The sequence below is a fragment of the Sciurus carolinensis genome, chromosome 4 (assembly GCF_902686445.1).
Source record: "Sciurus carolinensis chromosome 4, mSciCar1.2, whole genome shotgun sequence".
Lineage (NCBI taxonomy): Eukaryota > Metazoa > Chordata > Mammalia > Rodentia > Sciuridae > Sciurus > Sciurus carolinensis.
In genome coordinates this window covers 92284696-92305173 of record NC_062216.1, presented here as the reverse complement: position 1 = coordinate 92305173, position 20478 = coordinate 92284696, and the positions used below count along the sequence as shown (strand labels likewise).

General features: G+C 37.9%; 1 protein-coding gene across 1 annotated transcript in view; it reads right to left on the bottom strand.

The window, feature by feature from the left end:
• Positions 1 to 17648, bottom strand: part of Sspn (sarcospan) — a 34218-nt gene extending 16570 nt beyond the window's left edge. The window contains exon 1 of the mRNA XM_047550853.1: positions 17097 to 17648. Coding sequence (XP_047406809.1) covers positions 17097 to 17375 — 279 coding nt within the window. The 5' untranslated portion in view covers positions 17376 to 17648. The remainder of the gene's footprint in view (positions 1 to 17096) is intronic.
• Positions 17649 to 20478: the final 2830 nt, after the last annotated feature.

The window sequence follows — 20478 nt, the reverse complement described above, 5'->3', positions numbered from 1 at the left end:
GAAAGGTTTTATGCTCCAAGGTCACAGAGGAAACATATATCACAGAGTCGATAGTCATACCTGTCAGAGTACTGAACCTGGCTTTTATCCACTAAACAACACAGGCTCCTTCCTTGGAGGAATCTTGACTAGCACTCCGAGCAAGAACTGCAGTGATTTGAAAAATGTTCTAGCATCTGCTCCTCTCCTGAATGGCTGAAGCACCACTCCTAAGGCACAGTATACAGAGGAAATCTTTGAAGTCCAAACAAGCATCCAAGCTGGGGGACCATGACTCAGTCATTGAGACTCAGTCTTATCATGCACAAAATGGAGAAAATAATACTTACTTTATAATTTGTTTTTAAGGATCTTAAGTTATATGCCTGAAATTGTAGTAGGTATTTTTTTTCATCTCATATGACCTCAAACTGTGCCAATGTAAGTTACTCTGAAATTGGAGCTGAGAATGAATAATATATGTAAATGTAAGCACTCTATCACATCTTGGAAATAGTATCATTCTGTTCTTTTAACAAATGTTCATTGTGTACCTACCATGTGCCACGTACTCTCTGAGGCTTGGCAATACCACAGGGAAGAGAAGAGACAAAAATTCTGCCTTGGTAGGGCTCATGTTTTCAAGTGGAAAGGCAGACCATGAACAAAATAAGCAGATCTATGATGTCAGCTGTCGAGACGAGCTACAGAGAATGGAGCGCTTATTATCCTAACTTATTCCCCAACAAACATGACATAGAGTAATTAGCAAAACACAGACAACAAATCCTTAAAGCGATATGTCCCTCTGGGAAAAAAATGAATTGGGAATGTCTTTCCAAAAAGAAACATCATAGTGAACTCACAGTTGTTTCTGAGAGAGTCTTGCTGGCTCTATTATTTCAATAACAGCCACATCATCTAATACCTCCCAGCTCTAGAAGGAACATGCATGGACCCAAAGAAGGGACAAGTAGGAGTAACTATGCAAGGATTTATAGCAAAATGGGCCATGCCACATACCTAAAGTTAGAGACTCTGGCAGTGTATTGTAGCTCTGGATCTGCTGGACAAGGGTTCAAAACCCACCTCTTTTGCTTTCTCGATATTGGACCCAAGTCAAATTAATTTTTCAAGCCTTGGTTCATCATGTCTAGGGTGATTCAATGAGGCCTGCTTCATAAGTTGCCATAAGGATTAAATGAGATAGCACATGTAAAGAATTTAGTATAATACCCAGCACATACAAGACAGTCAATAAACATTTGTTGACTAAATAAATGAATCTATTTATTTAGTTACTCGGGTTGGTTTTGCTTTCATAGCAAGGATCCACTTTTCAAACATCTTTCCAGTAATGTTAACATAAATAGTTTGCAAATACCTAAGAAATATATAAAATATATAACTTCTTTTTCTGCCTCTTTTTATTTCTGCTACAAACCAGTTATCTACTACCCAGGAAATGCCAATCTTAGCGACCATGCCAAGCTATATATGTTTCTCTGATTACCCTATTGTGGTTTTACAAAGACAAGCATTCAATTTCCGAAAAAAAAAATTGTTCAGTGAAAAATATATTCCGTCCTTTACAAATCTAAAATCAATGTTATTTTTTTATTTGTAAAAGAAGCTTTCAGCCAAACAGTGCAAAAGACATTCATGGCAAATTAAGGAAGTTATAGGGGTGTAAATATAGACTAAAAATCAACCCAAGGTTTTATGGCAGCATTCAACATGGAGATGAGAGATTGAAACTAATTTTAATCTTGAAACATTTTTTCTTGGTTTTATTAAACTAGGTTCAAAATAGTAACTTCTTTTCCACTGTGAAGAAAACTACAGATAGCAAAGTTTTTTATAGCTAGGAACTTCTGCTTGTGAGTGCTTTATTTGGTCTGTGATATATCAGGAAGATATTAGATGACTTGTCACGTGCCTTAGGAATCTACTACAATCCCAGAGCCTCACTGATTTTACTCTTCATTGTTAATTTTTCCGCTAAGAGTAAAATGTGCTGTTGAAAAGTTCTAGCACAGAAATCCTTTCTTAAACAGGAAGAGTTCAGGTTTTGATACACAGCTTCAAGTCTGCATTGCCATATCTATCTGTAAAATTGAGGGAAGAGTTTGTAATAGTTACTTTGCAAAGATTCCCCAAGAGATTATTTTTTAAAGAAGCAAATATTAGAGATCTAGGTCAAAGTTGCTCAGGAGTCAATTCTACCTGATAAATTCTGCCAGAGAAAATGATTTTCTTTAAGGATCTAAAGAGAAAAGACTTTTGACTCAAAAGAACCTATGTTCACTCTGTGTGCAACATCCCTTCAATCGTATTCTTCTCCATTGTTGTTATAATTGTACTTTTGCCTATGGGGCTGATATCTGACAGATACATGTCTGAATTACTGTAATGTGTGCTGTCTTCGTAGATGAGTATGCAAAGACACTGAAATTGATTTATGTGCTAATTATGTTAACATAGAAAAGTGGACTGATACTTACCTACAGCTTTGTTAAATCTAGATCTTTTTGCAAAATAAACTGAAAAAAATAATTTTTTAAGAATTTGTGAGGTGTTCTTAAATTACTGCTCATGTGATTGCCAGCAATGAGAGTGAATTCACTTGCGCTGTTGCCGTCAAAGCTCTGATTGGATGGGAAAGAGGCTTGCAGGGCTAAGGAACCCTTATATATTAGCCTGAAGTCCTTTGCATGGTTAGATACAGTCTTTGTAATTCAAAGCAGTGGGTTTTATCATGATTTGAAACAATCCAATAACCCAAATTATGTATTTTTCCCTAATATTTTTTCCACCAGTATTGCTTTGAACTTTGTGTTGCTGTGTACTTTAGCCAGGTTTGCTGTATAAGCACAGAAAGAGTGGGAAGAAAAATGTGCTTGTTAAGTGACAGCCCCACTTCCCAGCACACAGTGTGCTGTGCAGATGTTCACTTGAATCTTGTAGATTGCTTCATATGATATCAGAAAACTACTTTGATGGAACTGATAAAAATGAGTTGGAACTTGTGAACAGCAGCTGGATCAGATGAGTGTGAATCCCCTAAATCCTATGGATAGAGTGTGCTTTCCTTGATGTTTTTGCCAAAGTAAACTTTCTGGTGGAGAGCTAGAAGATGTGCAAGAAGTATGTGGGCATCAGGTTGCTACAATTCACAAGTTCCAAAACCCTTGCTTGAAAATGATTGCAAATAACTCATCATTCTAAGCCAATGAATCCTATGGAGTATTTCATCAACTCACAGAAAACTGAGAAAAGAAATCCCATAGCATCCCAGTGCCTTACTTATTATAACATCCAAATAGAATCCTTTATTTGGCGGGGGGGGGGTCTCAGTTTAATATTATAACAGATTTGTGTATCTGGGTTATCTTATTTTATAGGAACTGTTGTGAATTTTTGCAATTACATGTGCAAAAAAGATTGAATCAAACAACTGTGAAGCAGTATTGTTGACTGCAGATGAAAACTGGGCTAAATGGTAACAGGACGCCAGTTGCGCCTTTCACCTAAAATGTCCCTTCACTTCCTTAACCATGTGGTGTAATGTGCCTCCTTCAAATATCTTAAACACAGTCACATTCATTCATTAAACCCTGCTCAAATACATTCTCTATCCAGAAAAGTTCCATTTTATATATTACTATGTTTATATTAGCTCATTTATTATTCAAAACTATACAATAAGTAAAAAAATCATCTATTTTATAGAAAATTTTGACTCAGGTTAGGAAACTTACAAGTTGATCCAAAAACAGATTTTTAAAAGCATCAAGATATTTCATTTCTGCATGATTATTTAAGAACTAAATTATAGGAAAACACTTTGTAAAGCAATGTAAAATACTGAATAAGATGTGGTACACATTTTTTATATTAATATCAAAACCAGCAAGAAAAGAAAAAGAACTGACAAAGCAAAACTCCTAAAGAGAAGTGGAAGTAGCATGCAGGGAGAATGCTAGTTAGTCTTCACAACAGAAAAATCTTGGTCTTAAAGGCCACACCGGCAACAATTCACCTGAGGAGAGTCTATATAAGTAGAGAGTTGGATCCAAGACTGTAGCATATGGGGAGGTTCCTTAAATGGTTACATGCTTACAAGACTAGAACATAATTAACCCACTTACACTGGATATCATCAAAAAAATTGTTCTGCTCAGGGGCTTTTGGAGTATTTTTACTATTTGCACAATCCTGGATCCTATTAAGATGAGAAAGTTTCATGAAAGTGACCCTGCATAAAAACTTGGTTATGTCAGCAAATAAGGGGGTGTGGAAAGAAGGAGAGAGAATGGAAAAGAGAGAGAAAGTGAAAATCCTTGAGTAGAGAAGACAAAAGAAATATATGAACCAATTTCAGCATATATATCTTAATAGGATCCTCAGTTGAAACAAACTGCGAAGATACAATCATGAGTTAGTAATGCATATTTAAATTCTAATGTGATCCTGTTATGAAATTAATTTGTAAGATGTAATATTGGTATTTTGATTATTTTATAGTCTTCAATATTTAACTTATGTAGGAAAATATTTATGGGTGAAATATTATGAAGTCTGGGATTTACTTCAAAATGATTCAGCATGTGATATGTGGGTATGGAGGAAGTATAGGAACTTACTGATGAAACTAAATTGACCACAAGGTGATAACTATTGAGGGTGAGTAATGGGAATACCATAGAGGTTCATTATACGATTTTATCTGCTTTCATGTGTGCATGAAATTTTCTATGATAAATACGCTATAAAAAAAAAAAAGAAATGACTAATACCACTGGGATCATGGCAAGACAAAATCATCTGCAAGGGTCACACAAAGCTTCCTTACAAAATTAGCAAACATATGAAGAACTGATTTACTAGTGAAGGCCAACATGTACATGTATAAACACACATTCTCTAAGAATTAAAGCCCTAAGAAATCCAAGTAATGGAACTAATGCACAGAACCTATAAAAAGTATATTCTAAACAATTAAAGACATAAAAGAAGGAATTGAAAACATGAATAAAGAAAGAAGGAACTGAAAACATCAATAAAGAAGGGAGAACTTCTAAACATTCAGAATATATGAAATAAAAATATTAACAATAACAAAATAGAAGTTCTAGAAATGAAAAAGAAAACTGATGGAATTAGAAACTCAATGGATAGATAATAGGCAGATTAAGCTTAACTGAAGAGGGGAACAGTGAACTAGGAGATCTGAGGAACTAACCCAAAACACAGCACAGAGAGGTGGAAACCTAATAAAGTGTTAGGAGATAGGAAAGATAGAAGAAGGTTCTAAACATACATCTGATAATAGTTCAACACTGGGGAATCACTCAAAGAGACACAATTTGGAAGAAGATGGCTGAAGTTTAGAATCCATTAAAAACAAAAATCTTAGGTTCACAAAACAACCAATCCCCAGCAGAATACATAAAAACAGAATCCACATTTAGACACACTGGCTAAACTGCAAAACACCCAAAACAAAGAGAAAATCTAAAAGCAATCAGAAAGAAGGGGCATGTTACCTAAGAAGGAACAAAAAGCAATCTGGCTGAAATCAATAGCCAAAATACAAAAAAACGACGACAGCAACAACAACAACAAAAAAAAGTTAGAGAAGACCCAAATAAAATGGAAAGCTATTCTTTGCTCATGTATAGAAAATACAAATTCCATGAAAATACCATCAGTATTTTTCTTGGAATTCAAAAGGCTGATTCTTAAGTAATATTCTCAAATATCATTTATTAAACGGTACAAAAATTATAGGCAATCTATATGGACCCTACTTATATGCAAAAAAATTAGTGTACCCAGACTAAAGATATAAATAGAAAAAGCAAAACTTTAACTTTCTTAGAAAATTGTATAGAATAATATCTTATAAGCTGTAGTGAGAAATTTCTCTAAAATATATCCAAGCATATACCATAAAAAGATTGATAATTGTAAAACATACAAATTAAATATTTTTCACAAGAAATGCACCATAAACAAGATATGATATCAACTAGAAAATGATATTTTCAGTACTTAAAACCAGAAAGGTTAAGTAATAAAAGTAAAAGAAAAAAAACCTATTAGTCAAGAAATAAAGAACAAACAACACATAGAAAATATTTTTGAACAAAGAAATAAAATGGTCAATCAACATAAAATATGTCCAACTCCAGTAGTAATCAGAAAAAATGCAAATTAAAACAAGATGCTACTGTATACAAATAAGAGAGGGAAAAGAAACTCTGATTTGTCATTGATGAAGTGTAAATTAACACTATTTTGGATTTCTGGGAGTGATGTGGCAATGTCTAGTGAGTTGAAGGTGCCTGCATCTAACAAGCCTTAAAGAACTGAAATGCAAGCACAGGGAGCCATGGAACAGAATGTTCACTGCAACACTGTAACTGAAAAAAAATCATTTTTGAAAACAGCCTAAATTTTTATCACTAGGTGGATGAATAATTATATAGTCCTACAATGAAATAGAATATAGCAAAAATAAATGAGTGGTATCATTCACAGCAAATCTCAACAACACAAATGATACCATTTATAAACAAGTCTCATATAACAACAAAATACCATTATAAACAAATCTCAAGTAACAACAAAAATGATACCATTTATATAAAATTTAAAACAAGATAATTATTGGTTATGGATGTGTACATATTGCAAACTGAAAACAGGCAGGCATAGGCAGGACAAACGCCAAATTCAGGACAGTAGACACCTCTGAGGAAGACAGGCAGGTAGGAAAATGTGATTAAGAAATGAAACACAGAGGACTCCAATATACCATAATGTTTCTTTCTAAAAAAATAAACAACAACAACAACAACAACAAAAACTTAAGGCAATTATAAAAATACTAAAATTTGGCAGGAATGGATAAATGGTTCTTATTATTTTCTGTCTGTCAATATAAAACTGCAAATGTCATAGAAATGTACATATTTGTTCACACTCACATAAAAATGAAAGTAAAAACATTTTCCAAACATGTTTTGGAAAATGGTTATAAATTGGTAGAGGCAGGATTCTTCCTGTACTCCTTTTACTCCAAAGCTGGAGACCCTCCTACCATTTCAGTTTCCCTCTCCTTCCTTGCCTTCGCTAATCCTCCCCTGTAGAGTGGCTCATTCCCTCAGGGCACCGCCTGGGCACCTGGCTTTTAAAACTATATGTAATTAGTTGTCCTGTGTGGCCTTTCCCAGAGATTAAACAACTGTGCAGGGGATACCATCTGGAGATACAGAAGGTGAATGAGTACAATCTAAGAAGTTTCTATCTTACTAGTAAGCACTCTTTCTTTTATAGGTTTCTGACCTGTTGCTTTTCAATTACTTAACTTCCTCCTGCAGTAACTTACCAGAGACCAAGCAGCAAGTTCTATCAATAAATATCTATTTTTGCAAAATAATCCATTGCCAGAGAATGTAAGGGAAACAAAGATTATTTTATCAGTCTTTCTCATGAATCAAGAGGAGCAAAATTGATATGTATTTGTGGCAAAAAAGTAAATAACCCATAGTTCATTTGCTTCACTTTGGTATTCTTCAGGCCCTCACAAGGAGAGGGATCTTGTTATGTGGGTTTAGTCCATTCCAAGTACAGTCATAGATTGGATTTCATCACTCAGGCATAATTGAGGAGGCTCTCAAAATAGGCCCTGCTTTAGAAATGACTGCAGAGATAATTCCCCATTAATACCCCTAGGCTCATATATGTGAAATAGTACAATAAATACAAATCTGTTAGTACAGTGTATAGAAACCACAGTAAATCAATATAAATTCTATTATATAGCATTGTAACAGGAGCACAAATGATAAAATCATCTTGTTCAACCTTTAAAAAATATTATCAAGTGACTTTTCAATTGACAGTACGTTTAAAAATAAACAGAACATAAAGGAGCATTAAGAAATATATATAGAAATACTGCTTTTTATCTGAGCATCATTTTATAATTTCAGCGTGAGGAGACCAGTGTCCCCAAGCAGCCTGTAGTCTGTCCTGGGTGCCTCCCACGCAACAGGGGTTATCCGGACACTGAGCTTTTTGTGATGTGGGTGTGAGGACTGCAAGAAGGGCTTCAGGGAGGTCTCAAGGTGGAAAAATTTGTGACGCATTAGGTTCCGTGACTGAATGAGAATTATTTATTGAGGGTTCTATGACACAATAGTTCTGGCCACCATAGGTTCATTTAAAAAATTATAGCCGGTCTCAAAGCGCTTAATTCAGACTGAAACCCTTTAATAGGCATCCCAGACTATTTGTGCACCAAAAGCTTAGGAGCCAAAACCAACCTGCTTGGGTTTGGTCCTTCTATTTCAGAATCAGACTAGCAGAGAGAAGGGTCTAAACTTATTGAGCAGGGAACTTGTAAACTACGATGTTCAAATTCAGCTTCACATCTGTATGTGGTCATGAAGCAGTTCTCTTTCCTTCATTCCAATTTATTCATGCTTGGCTCTTCCAGTCTTGGGTGCACTGCTCTCTGGTAGGGGAAGCCCAGCCATCCACTTACCTGAGAAGGGTGCCTGGCCCTGCCCTGCAGCACAACCATGAAGATGGAGTACTGCCCTTCTCAGGAACAGGCCTCCTTCATTGTTTTCCTGGCACAACTAAATGGGAGATAAGGCTCAGCTTGTGCCTAATGGGCTGATAGGTGACCCACATCTGATGATACTTAGAACCTGACCAGTAAGTGTTATGTCGTTCCCCTCCTCTCCAGTAATAAAGCTAAAATTGTCTCCCTACTCAGGGCCTAGCTAACACATTAACAATTCCTCCTGTTTTCTGATCTCCTGTCATTATCCTACAAACAAGAGAGAGGCTTTGATAATAACTTATCTTAAAGGAGGTTTTTAAAGACTCGGAATAATGAATGATGAATCTAACACTTGAAAAACAACAATTGAGTGGGATATCATTAAAAGAGCTTCCTCTAGATTTCTCACAGCTTCTCCCAACCAGGGGAGAGTTGGCCATTTTTTGCAAGACAGACTCAGGTTCAACAGAGTCTTCAGTAGAACTTGAGAATGCTCATTTGGGAACAAACCCTTTGCCTTCTAATGTCCAGTCACATGTGGTCCTTTTGCCAGTCCCCACAGCTGAAACCCATTCACAACTTCTAAACAGGGGCTATGGCTCTAGCAATATTAGAACAAAGAGCATCAATTTTATGCTCAAAAAGAAAACTGGAGATATAACAGGATTCCTCTGGTACTTTAGGAGTGACCATGCTTTCTGTTGGCTACTCATTTTGGAACGAGATGGGGCAATTGTTCTTAAAGGGTGCATGCTTGACAATTTTAAGCAATCTTTTCCCCTTTCCCTCTGAGATGGCTTGGATTTGTGCAGTATTTGGTAAAGGAAAAGCAGAGCCCAGTTTGGGATTTCTAAGCTGCACCAACAGAATCCCATGAGAAGCCCTTGAACCAGTTTCTAAGTATGGATCTAACAAGGAAGTGCCTCTGGTACAAAAGGCTGTTACATAAGGAGGTTCAGTGGGGGGACACATTCAGGGTTTTATCCTGACACATTCCACAGAACAAAAAATGTTTATCTAATTTTCAATATCATCAAAAATGAAAATGATGGCTGAATATTATAAAGAAGAGGTGAGAGGCAGCTTCCTTTGAGCTCCAGAAACAACAAGTATGAATCATTGCCTCTCCCAGGAGAGCAGCCTAGTCCAACTGTTGAAATTATGAGTTTCTCCCAGCAGTACCACTCAGCCGAACACCCATGCCTCAGAAGCCAAGATGTCATTTACCTACATCTTAACACCAAGTTAGTACCTGGAGCAGGAGAGAAGGCAGCAACATACTACCCTGTGGTTCCTAAACCATAAAAAGCTAACCTTGAAAAGCGAATGTAGTCAATGAAATTCCCAAACTACTCTTAGAATTGTGTTCGCTATCTGGATCACTTGTTTTGATTTTTTATAGAAATTTAACAAAAGAAGCAACTTAAGCAATTCATAAATGCAGTGAAAGCATCCTCCTCCAAATATTTCACTACTGGCATGAGCACAGAGCCACGCCTCCCGATGGATTGCCACTTGTCAGTTTACTGGCTCAGAATCTTCATCAGAAACATTCAGATGTCTAGTCATTCCCAGAAAGCCATAGAGCTTTCATTAATAAGATGGGAAATGAGCTTAAGAGTCACAGGTGGTTGTACAAGTGTATAGTCCCTTGCTAGGGACTGAATTGTGTCTCCTCAGGATGCATATATTAATCCCTAGCTCCCAAAATGACTGTATTTGAGGAGAGGGTTTATAGGAGGTAATCAAGGTTAAACGAGGTTTTAAGGGTAGAATTCTAATCTGATAAGATAGATGGCTTTATAAGGAGAGAGGGAGTTAGAGACAGGGACAGAGACAAAGAGAGATAGATATCTCCTTTCTCTCCAAGTGTGTGAACAAGGACTATCCTGAGCACACAAGAAGGCAGCCATCTGCAAGCCCGGAAGAGAACCCTTACCAGACCCCAACCATGATGATACCCTGATTTTGAACTTCCAAGTTTCCAGAACTGTGAGAAAATGAACACCTGCTGTTTAAGCCACCCAGTGTATACATTTTGTTATAGCAACTCAAGCAGACTAAGACATGTGAATTTGAAAATTAACCAGGATGTTTGAGTTATCTTCTCACTCATGCATCTGACAGTTACCTCTGCCAAGCTGTATCTCAACACATGGAGATCTGAGGCTACATCTGAACCATCTGAAAGAGGGCATGCCTCTGAAATAGGTTTTTATATAGTTTTTGCTAAGAATCCTGTTCCCAATCTATTTTTTTAAAGTTCACTGTCAGTTTATGAATTCATTGTAACAACCCTGGACTTGAACACTCAGAGCAGGAAATAACCAGAAGGTTAGAATATGACTTCATGAGGTCCCATCCATTCCAGATCTTGATGGGCTCTTGTGACCAGTACTTCTGTAGTTTGACAAGTTCTAGGCCCTAGAACAAACAGTATTTTGTAGTGAAATGAGATTCAATTAAAATTTAATAATTAAATTTCATTTCTGTCCTACAGTAACATAGAAACATGCTTGCTGGACTCTTCAGCACACCCTCTGTACTTCCTTTTAATATTGATGCTAGCCCTCCAGAGCCCAGCTCATGCAAGAGGACACAGTTAAAGAGTACCCTTAATAGAAATGTGAGGGACAAGATGAAAGGAAAGAAGTCTAGACAACAGCCATTTCCTCAGACCAAATCGAAAGTGAACACCATAGCAGAAATTTATTGAGAACTTAATGCCATTTCTTCCTTGGTAGATGATTGGTGATATCAACATTTAGCATTTGGCTACATCGATCCTAATATGTCCTAATTTATTCTAATTTGGGGAACATAAAATAAGTCAAATGACCTCTTCCTCCCTCTGCTTCACTCTTTTTTAAAGTCCTGTAGTCAGAACATGAAATAAAAGATCTTGATAATGATGAGTTAAAGTGTTCTAAATACTTCTGGAACCCAAAGTCAAAATGGAGTATCAACACATTACTTATTATTATTCAGAGCTATCTTACATGTTATGAATTAACCTAAATTTCTCTATATTTGAATATATGACTACATTGTTTAAAATTGGTATGTGCAAGTTCAAATGCAAGTGCAGATAATTTCAAGTATGACATAAATAGATAGTTCAACACACAGGGTATCCAGAAGTGTCAGGGGATACATAGTTTCCCTGCAGATACAGTAAGTACACTTAAAGTAGGAGAATACTTTGGTTATTTTTATTTAATTATCCTAAAACTCTATGTACACGTATTCCTATCATTAAAAGGAATTAAACCAAAATGATGATTAACATCTCAAACGTTCCAGAGATTAACTTTCTGAATTAACTTCCTAAATTGGATATAATTATAATACAGAGTTTAAAAATGCCAGGATCCACCCATTCTCCTCCTTATTAAAAAAAAAAAAAAGATTATTTAGAGGCAACTTCCTCATTATATAACCATTCCTTTGACCTTTGCATATCTAGTCCAGTATAAAATTACAAGAAGAGGTAAAAACACATTTCTCCTGATGATTCTGAACCTCTAATGACTTTGTCCAGTGTTAATCTTCCTTCCCTTTATTCCCAAAATTCTTTCAGAAAACATTTCACCAACTTCTTACCTATTCCATTTATTTTTCATGCACTTATTAAAATTAATTTTTTTGCCAAATTAATTCAATTACATTCCATTTTATACTTACTATGAGAAATTCATGTGACTATAAGATAATTTTCCTGCCATTATCTATCATACATACTCCAAGGAGATTGAATCAGCCGATGTAATTACCACTCCTCAGTTCCTAACAATCCTGTGACAGTCACTATCATAAAAATTATTTCCCAGTGGGCACCTGAGATGCTGCATTAAGTTTTGGAAGCATATTAAAGTTCCGATATGAAAAATAATGAATTACTATGCAGTTTCTTCCTAAAAATATAATTCCAGATTTAATTTTTCAAATGTCAAAACTACTATATAGAAAACTGACACCAATTTTAGCTTTTTGACTTGCTGAGTGTATCAAAACCTCAATGCTGAAACTTTCTCTCTTCTAGTTTCTCTTCATAACCATGATCACAACATTTAGATAAATCATTAAGTTTTACTTTCTTTACTTATAAATTGTGGATAATAATTTTATTTGGTCCTTACTTTTATATATCATATATCTACTTGTAAATGTCACAATATATACAGTTTTAAAATAAAAACAACACTCAGTTTTCTCTTCTATTGTCAAGACCTAAGATAGATTTTAAAATCTGCCTATACCTGCATTGTGAATTCTTTAGAGTAAGTTAATACATGTCATTGAAATTCTTATCAGGACTTTTAATCATAACAGATTCATATAATAATTTTGTGAATGACATTAATAAAGGATACTTTCCTTTTCCTTTATCCCCTTGACTTAAACTTCCTAACAGGATTAATAAGGTATATTTCACAGGGCTTTTATTCCAATGGGTAGGATATGTTAGCAACTGAGGGAAAGGAAGGAAAGCTTAAAAAGCAATAAGGCAAAAATTCCCACTTTCCATGTGAATACTCCTTAGAGGGTCAAGAGATTAACAAATACTGAATGTCCCCACTGGAGACAAGGAGCATGAATTTGCTCTTAAATTGACTGCAGAGTAGAGATGCCAAAGCAAATAAATCACTGCAAGTGAATACTTTAAAAGGTAAATGGGCTTTAAAAATATGTGTACAGGTTAAGTTTTTTAATCAGTAGTATTCATTACTGTCAGGTATGATAAGGGCACATGTCCATCAAAATCTGGAGATCCCCTCCAGGTACATGATTCATTATTTTTAGATCAATGCCTAGTGCAGCAGACACCCCCAAAATGTTCCTGAATGAATAAAAATAAGCTCAAGTTTAAGCATGTTTCACCTAAAACAGAAGTATTCATTTGAACAAGAAGTACCACAAATTCTTCTATACCTCTAATCCATACACATTGTCATCAATAAGAATTCCCAAATGATGAGCAAATTTGAATGCCTATCTGACCCAGCTATTCAAGCTATTAAAAGACAAAATGCAGAACCAACTTGTGTTTCCCAGGATGCTTTGCCCCTAGTCAAGTTCATCCTCAGAGACGCTCTTTCACTTTGTATTTATCATTGCGGTATTTCTTACAACCCTCGAACCATCTATAATTTTGAGAGCTGGGTACAGGACACCTGTAATCCCCGTGACTGTGGGTTGAGGCAGGAGGATGGCAAGTTCCAGGCCAGTGTCTGCAACTCAGTGAAAACTTCAGCAATTTAGAGACTCAGTCTCAAAATAAATAAAAAATAAAAAAGGACTGAGGATGTAGTTCAATTGTAATAAATCCCTGGGTTCAATCCCAAACAACAAACAAAACCCGGCACTTTCGCAGGTCACATATCTTTTTTCTTCTTTTCTTCACCCACTCCCTTTTCCTTTATGGAAGTGTTTTGTAACTGAGGCAAAAAGACTTCAATCACCCTCGGCCCCCCAAGAGAGAATGGAGTCACAGTTTTGGATAGGTAAGAATGGAGGATAGGAAAGATAAAACTTAATTGTTTTCCTCAAGTTCCACTGGACATAAAACTCTGATCATACATCAACAATGGCCTCCTCAGCCTACAGATAGAAGTTCACAGAACATTTGTCACCCAGGCTTTGATCAACCATAAAGAAGTCACCTAAGTGGACTATTCATAAACCCAGGTTCTACCATGAAAATGGCAATCCCCAAATCCCAAGCTAAGGGGAGAGCAGCACTTGAAAAATGAAGCAACTACCACATGGTTAAGAGGCAACAAGAGTGACACACATGGAGTGTAGAGGGTATGATCTATCCGGCCCCCTGTGCCCCAGAGGTGGCGTGGCTCTGCCTCAGCTCTGTCATTGACCACTCTGGTTGTGGTAGATTTCCTCAACAAGGCAAACTTTTGAGTTGTTCCTGCGGGATATGCCAGATCAGAGTCATCCTGTATTCCAAAGGGAAAATGACCCTCAAGATGCCCCTCTCCTTCAAGTTCATTTTTGTAAACCTCCAGAGAGATTCAGAAAGTACTGGACTAATCTAATACCATTGAGGACACTAAACAATAACTTAGCTGAAAGCAGAAAAGGGTGAGATGGCAAAATTGATAGATTCGAAGTGGTCTGGGAAATGGAGCAAGTCAGAAATGACTGTTCTGCAACACTAGAAATGAAATCAGCCACTTCTACTTTGAAGAATGCCACTATCAGTGATGGTTACACTAATAGCTAATAAAAAGAGCTAACTCATTGCATGCTTACCATTTGCTGACACTATTCTGAGGGTTTTACGTGTATTATCTTATATAATCCTCAAGACAATCCTAAGAGGTAGAAATAACTATTATCATTCTGATTCCATCAATAAAGAAGTGAAAATCTAGAGTTAAGTAACTTCCCAAAGTAATTCAGCAAATAGTGTCTGAGCTGGGGCTCAACACTGTACACAGTATTTACACATCTACACTTTGCCATCTGCCTCCCTGTCTTTTCCTTTCCCTGAAAACTTGGAAGAGTGCCCTGTGACCAACCACAGCCAACATGATGAGGGCAAGCACTGCTTGCGTGAGACAGTGGCGTGTTGCCCACAGCTCTGGCCCCCACCGGGATGAGAGGTGTGCCTGGTCTGGCTTCTCAGACACCCCCTCACTAGTCTCAGGTCTCTGTTACCTGCACTACTATATGCAGATTCTCTATCGAAAGAAAACGCAAGATTACAGGTATCATCAGGGTCACATGCTATGAGGAAACTTCAAATGAATCCTAGATTATAAAAAAGAAAACCAGAAAGATCAGAGACCTGGATGTATACAATGCTCTTTGGGCCACACCCAGGGAGCTTCCAGGGCAGTTAAGCACTTCATATCCCACAGGAACTTTAATTCATGAAATTGCATGATTTGTATGTTATGCCATAAACATTACAACAAGTTTTCCCCCCATCTAAATTTGCTTCTTTGGATGGGACTTTTTGAAAATAAAAGTAGACACATTAAAAAACAACACTAAAAAACACTGAATGAAAGGATTTTCTTCCTTTTGTCTTTTAATTTGCCTAACCTTAAAGAACAGACCTTTTCCTCCCTGAGTATGTTGACAGCCATTGAGGGTGATGAAAATACCCAGTATAACTTAGTGAGCTATTTTTAAAATCACTTGATTTAGAAAACTCCAATCATGTTAATTTCATGGGAATTCTTAGTACACAAATTAAAAGTTTTAAATTACTCTGCAAGAATTTGTGAGTTCAAATAATCTTAATTAGAAAGTACCTACATTGATGCATATTTATCAGGTGCCTTAAATGTCTGCCCCTGATAAAAAATATTTTGAGGGTTGTTTTACGAGTTAGTTTCATGGTCAGTGATAGTAGTAATGATGTAAGATGAGAGTAGGAATCAGAAGTGTAGATTCTAGTCTCTCCTGACTCCCATGTTGACCCACCATGTTGTCATATAACTTCTAAGCCTGTTTCCTCCTGGCCAAAGAGAAACAACAATTCCCACCTCAAAACATTATTTCTTGGGTCAAAGGAAATGCACATGAGAGTTTAGTCGGCCACAGTCACTGTAATAAAACATGGTATTACAATTGCAAATCAAACGTGGGGCAGCAGATCTCAATGAGAAACTGCAGGCAGTCGGATGTAGAAAGGAATCAACCTGGCTGAACTCTTTGCCAACTTACTACCCTGGGCCAGTTCCGCCTGGGTTCCCTCATTTGAGAAATGATAACTGCCCGATGAAGACGGTGTGGAGATTAGAAATAACATCTGGTGGGTTTCTAGCAGGGTAGGCACACAGTTGGTGCTCAATAAAAGGCACCCATCTTACATAAAGGAATCCAATGAATGAAGCCAAGTATGCTACGTGTTTCAACACTCACTCATAACAGCTGAGCACTGTTTTGCTTAGAACAGTACATCCATTAGCAGAATCCCAAATATACTTCTGCCAGGGCCAGCGCCCTGCTTACCCCACGTTAGACTCCAGTGGATTAAGGCTATTTGCTACATTCGCATTTCCTGTCTTGTAAGATTATTTCATAAAACCTACTAATGGAACCTCACTGAAAACAATTATACTACTTAATGTGGCAACTTCAGGTACAGGCTTTTCCCAAACTTGCTTTTACTACATGAATTTACTACACTTTTTGCTACTTATTTTAGGACAGGTGTGGCACCTTAGGAATCATATAAGGAACAAGTCAAAGTGAATCTGCTGTTAGCTATTGAGGCTGTTCAATTTGGCCACAACAAGCAGCCTTTGAGAGCGCCTGCCCAGCTCCAGCGCGTTCATCAGGCCCCTTGGAGGCGTTGGGAGCAACAAGCAGAAGGGCGCAGGTCCTATCGCGTCCAACCTCGCCCCCGGGAAAGCCAAGTGTGCCCCGCACCAGTCACCAAGCAGAGCGCTAGTTAGAGGAGTGGAGCTGGGAAGGGCGCATGCAGTTGGGTTAGTCTGAACTCGATCATGCGGCTTTGCATTCCTGTTTGGCAAACGCGCTTAGGCAAAACAGACTTGATGCTTACAATGATCCCAGCCCAAAATGGAGTGTCTCTGACTAGCAGGGAGGAGCTGATGCTCGCCATGAGGAAGCCCACCACGGTCACGGCGATGCCCAGCGCCAGCTGCAGCAGGGCGAGCAGCAGCGGGAACCGGCAGCCGCAGCACGTCCGGGCCTCCTCCTCCCCGCACTCCTTGGGGGCCCCTTTGCCCTTCTTCGGCCCCATGTCGTCGGGCCTGGCGGCGTCCGAGGCCGACGGCCCCCCCTGCCTCTGCTGGCCGCGGGGCTGCTTGTCCTTGCCCATGGCGGCCGCGTGGGTGGGTGGCTGGGTGGGAGCGAGGGCGGCGCCCTGGGCCCTGAGCGCGGCGCAGGGCGGGCTGAACCTGCCCTGGTATTCGAATTACGGAGGCTGAACAAATATGGAAAACATTTGGAGCCGACTCGCGGAGCCTCCAAAGGCCGCGGGGAGCCCGCAGCAGAGGGGGATTCAAGGGGGGTCGCCAACTGCCAACGCTCTGGGACGCAGCGCCTGCTGGGCCCCGGGGCGGGTTTCCCATCGCGGGTGGGAGCGGGCGCGGATCTCTCGGCCTCCTAGAGCTTGAACACTGCAGACTAGGGTGGAGTGAGAGAGTGAGTGAGGAGTGTGTGTGTGTGTGTGTGTGTGTGTGTGTACGCGCGAGTGTGCGCGCGGTGGCTGTTTTCCTCACTCAAAACCTAGGATTTTTTTTTTTTTTTTTTTTTGTATTTTTGTTTTCTGGGAGGTGCAATGCAAGGTGATGAATGTTTAAATCTCTTGAGTTTAATTAATAGACAATTTAATTCGATATTGGCTTTGCTGCGCTCCAAGCTGTTAAGTCATTTCTAGAAGTTAGATTGTTCGTATTTTCCAACCATGGACTCTTCTAAATTCTGAAATCCAACTGAAAAATAAAGGCACTTTCCCCATTGTGGTATTTGCTTTTGAAAAAATTGCTTCTAGAGATGATGAGCTAATTGTGAATTCTCTCACATGTATTTATTTTTAAAAACTCCTTTAATAATGTGGATAGCCCAGCGTGGTGGTGCACACCTGTAATCCCAGCGCTTGGGGAGGCTGAAGCAGGAGGATCACAAGTTCAAGGCCAGCCTCAGCAACTTGGCCAGGCCCTAAGCAACTTGGTGAGACCCTGTCTCAAAAACAAAACCAAAAACAAAAACAAAAAGAGTTCTCCGCAGTCTTCAGTTAACTGAACAGCTGTGCCTAGGGGGAGAGTCCACCCTAGTGAGGGGCAATTTACCCAGGCAACATGCAAGAGTTAATTTTAAATCACCTACAATGTGCTAGGATAGACGGTGTTCAAGATAGAGGTAGACCTAGCACAACCAAAGGAATAAAACTGATTATTCTTATTCCTGCATACCACTACTTAGTAGCACTTAAAGACAGCAAATTTCAGTAAAATCACTAAGAAATGATCGCTTCGCTTCCAGGTATTTATATGCCATTGGTATGGTCATTTTAAATCCAGGAACCTGTATCCAAAAAGAAATGATTTGTCAAGATGGTAGGTAAATTAAGTTTTTTTCAACCAACTAGTTTAAAGAAAGTCTAACTTCCTGCTGTTTCCTCAGAATTATTAAATTGTTGAATTGTTATCAGCTCTCCTTGTAAACTGACAAGTCCCCACCAAGATACCTTTGAGAACATGAAATATATTCTTCACCCTTACTTATTTTATGAACTTCAATTTTTTTCGTATACCTTCCTTTTGGACTAGTGAGAAAAATATGGTCCATGGAACATTGGAAGCCAACTGACCACCTAAAATTATTAATTTGTTGTTATTAATAATAAACCTAGGGGCTGAGGTTCTAGCTCAGTGGTAGAGTGCTTGCCTAGCATGTGTGAGTCACTGGGTTCCATCCTCGGCACTGCATGTTAATAAATGAAGGCATTGCATCCATATACAACTAAAATAATAATAATAATAATAATAATGATAATAATAATAATAATAATGCTAGCCAGGCCCAGTGGAGCATGTCTGTAATTCCAGAGTCTGGAGAGGGTAAGACAGGAGAATTACAAGTTCAAGGACAGCCTCAGAAACTTAGTGAGACCCTGTCACAAAATAAAAAATAAAAAGGACGGGGTGTTGCTCAGTGGTAGAGCACCCTTGGGTTCAAATTCCAATGCTGCAAATAAAAATAATAATGATAATAATAATAAATAGGGACAATCACTGAGTATTCTGTAGCAAGCACATGTTCAGCATTTCATATTACTTCCTTACAATCACTTTATGATTAGTTTCTATTGTTAAAGATAAAAAAAAATGATTATCAGAATTATTAAATAATCAGATTATGAAGTCACTCACCTAGGTAGGGATGAAAGTAAGGAAAACCAGTTGTGAACTCCAGTGTCTGGCCTCGTGGACTACTTGTTTTATTAATTAATTCCTGTATGTATACTGCCTATAGGTGAACGAGTAGGTGTACAGTTTAAATCGTTTATGACTTTAAACAACTATTATCATAGGTAGTATTGTTTCTCTCATAGAATCAGCTAGTACCTTGAACCTAAGGCTAAGTACAAAAATACCTTGATGTTCTACCACAATGTATACAATAGTCAATTGCTATGGTTTAAATAAATGCTCCCCAAATGCCCATGTGTTAAATGTTGGGTCCTCAACTTGTTGCTGCTATAAAGTGGTGGAAAGCTTTAAGAGATGGGGCTTACTGTGAGGTTTTAGGTCATTGTGGTTGTGTCCTCAAAGGGGGTTTTGGGACATGGGCCTCTTCTCTTTCACTTCTGTGCCCTAAGGTGAATGGGTGGCTTCTGCCAGATGCTCCTGCCATGATGTATTGTGCCATACAGGCCCGAAGCAGTGGTGCCAATCAAGAATAGACTGAAACCTCCAAAACTCTGAGCCTTTCCTCTTTTTATGTTGATTTATCTTTGGTATTTGTTATAGTAAGGGAAAGCTGACTGACACAGTACTCCTTAGTGTGAACAGTTTAAGACTAGATACAGGCTCTATTTGTTGACAATATTGCTGGGCTGTCATTTAGCTAGGAATAAAATTTAACTATTCTGTTTCTCAAAACCTTAAGTTAGATGTAAGTTGTAGTAGTTAAATAAAATAATGGGGTACTCCTAGACGTGTCTTCTAAGTTCAGAATTAGAGTGATTTAAAGTTGTATATGTACTAGTCCCCGCTTATTGATAGTGGATATGTTCCAAGACCCTCAGTGGAGGCCTGAAACTGCAAATAGTAGCAAAATATATATACGTATTTACTGTTTTTCCATATACATTCCTATGATAAAGATTAATTTATAAATTAGGCACAGTACAATATTAACAACAATTTAATAATAAAATAGAATGATTATGATAATAAAAAGTTACTTAAAAATGA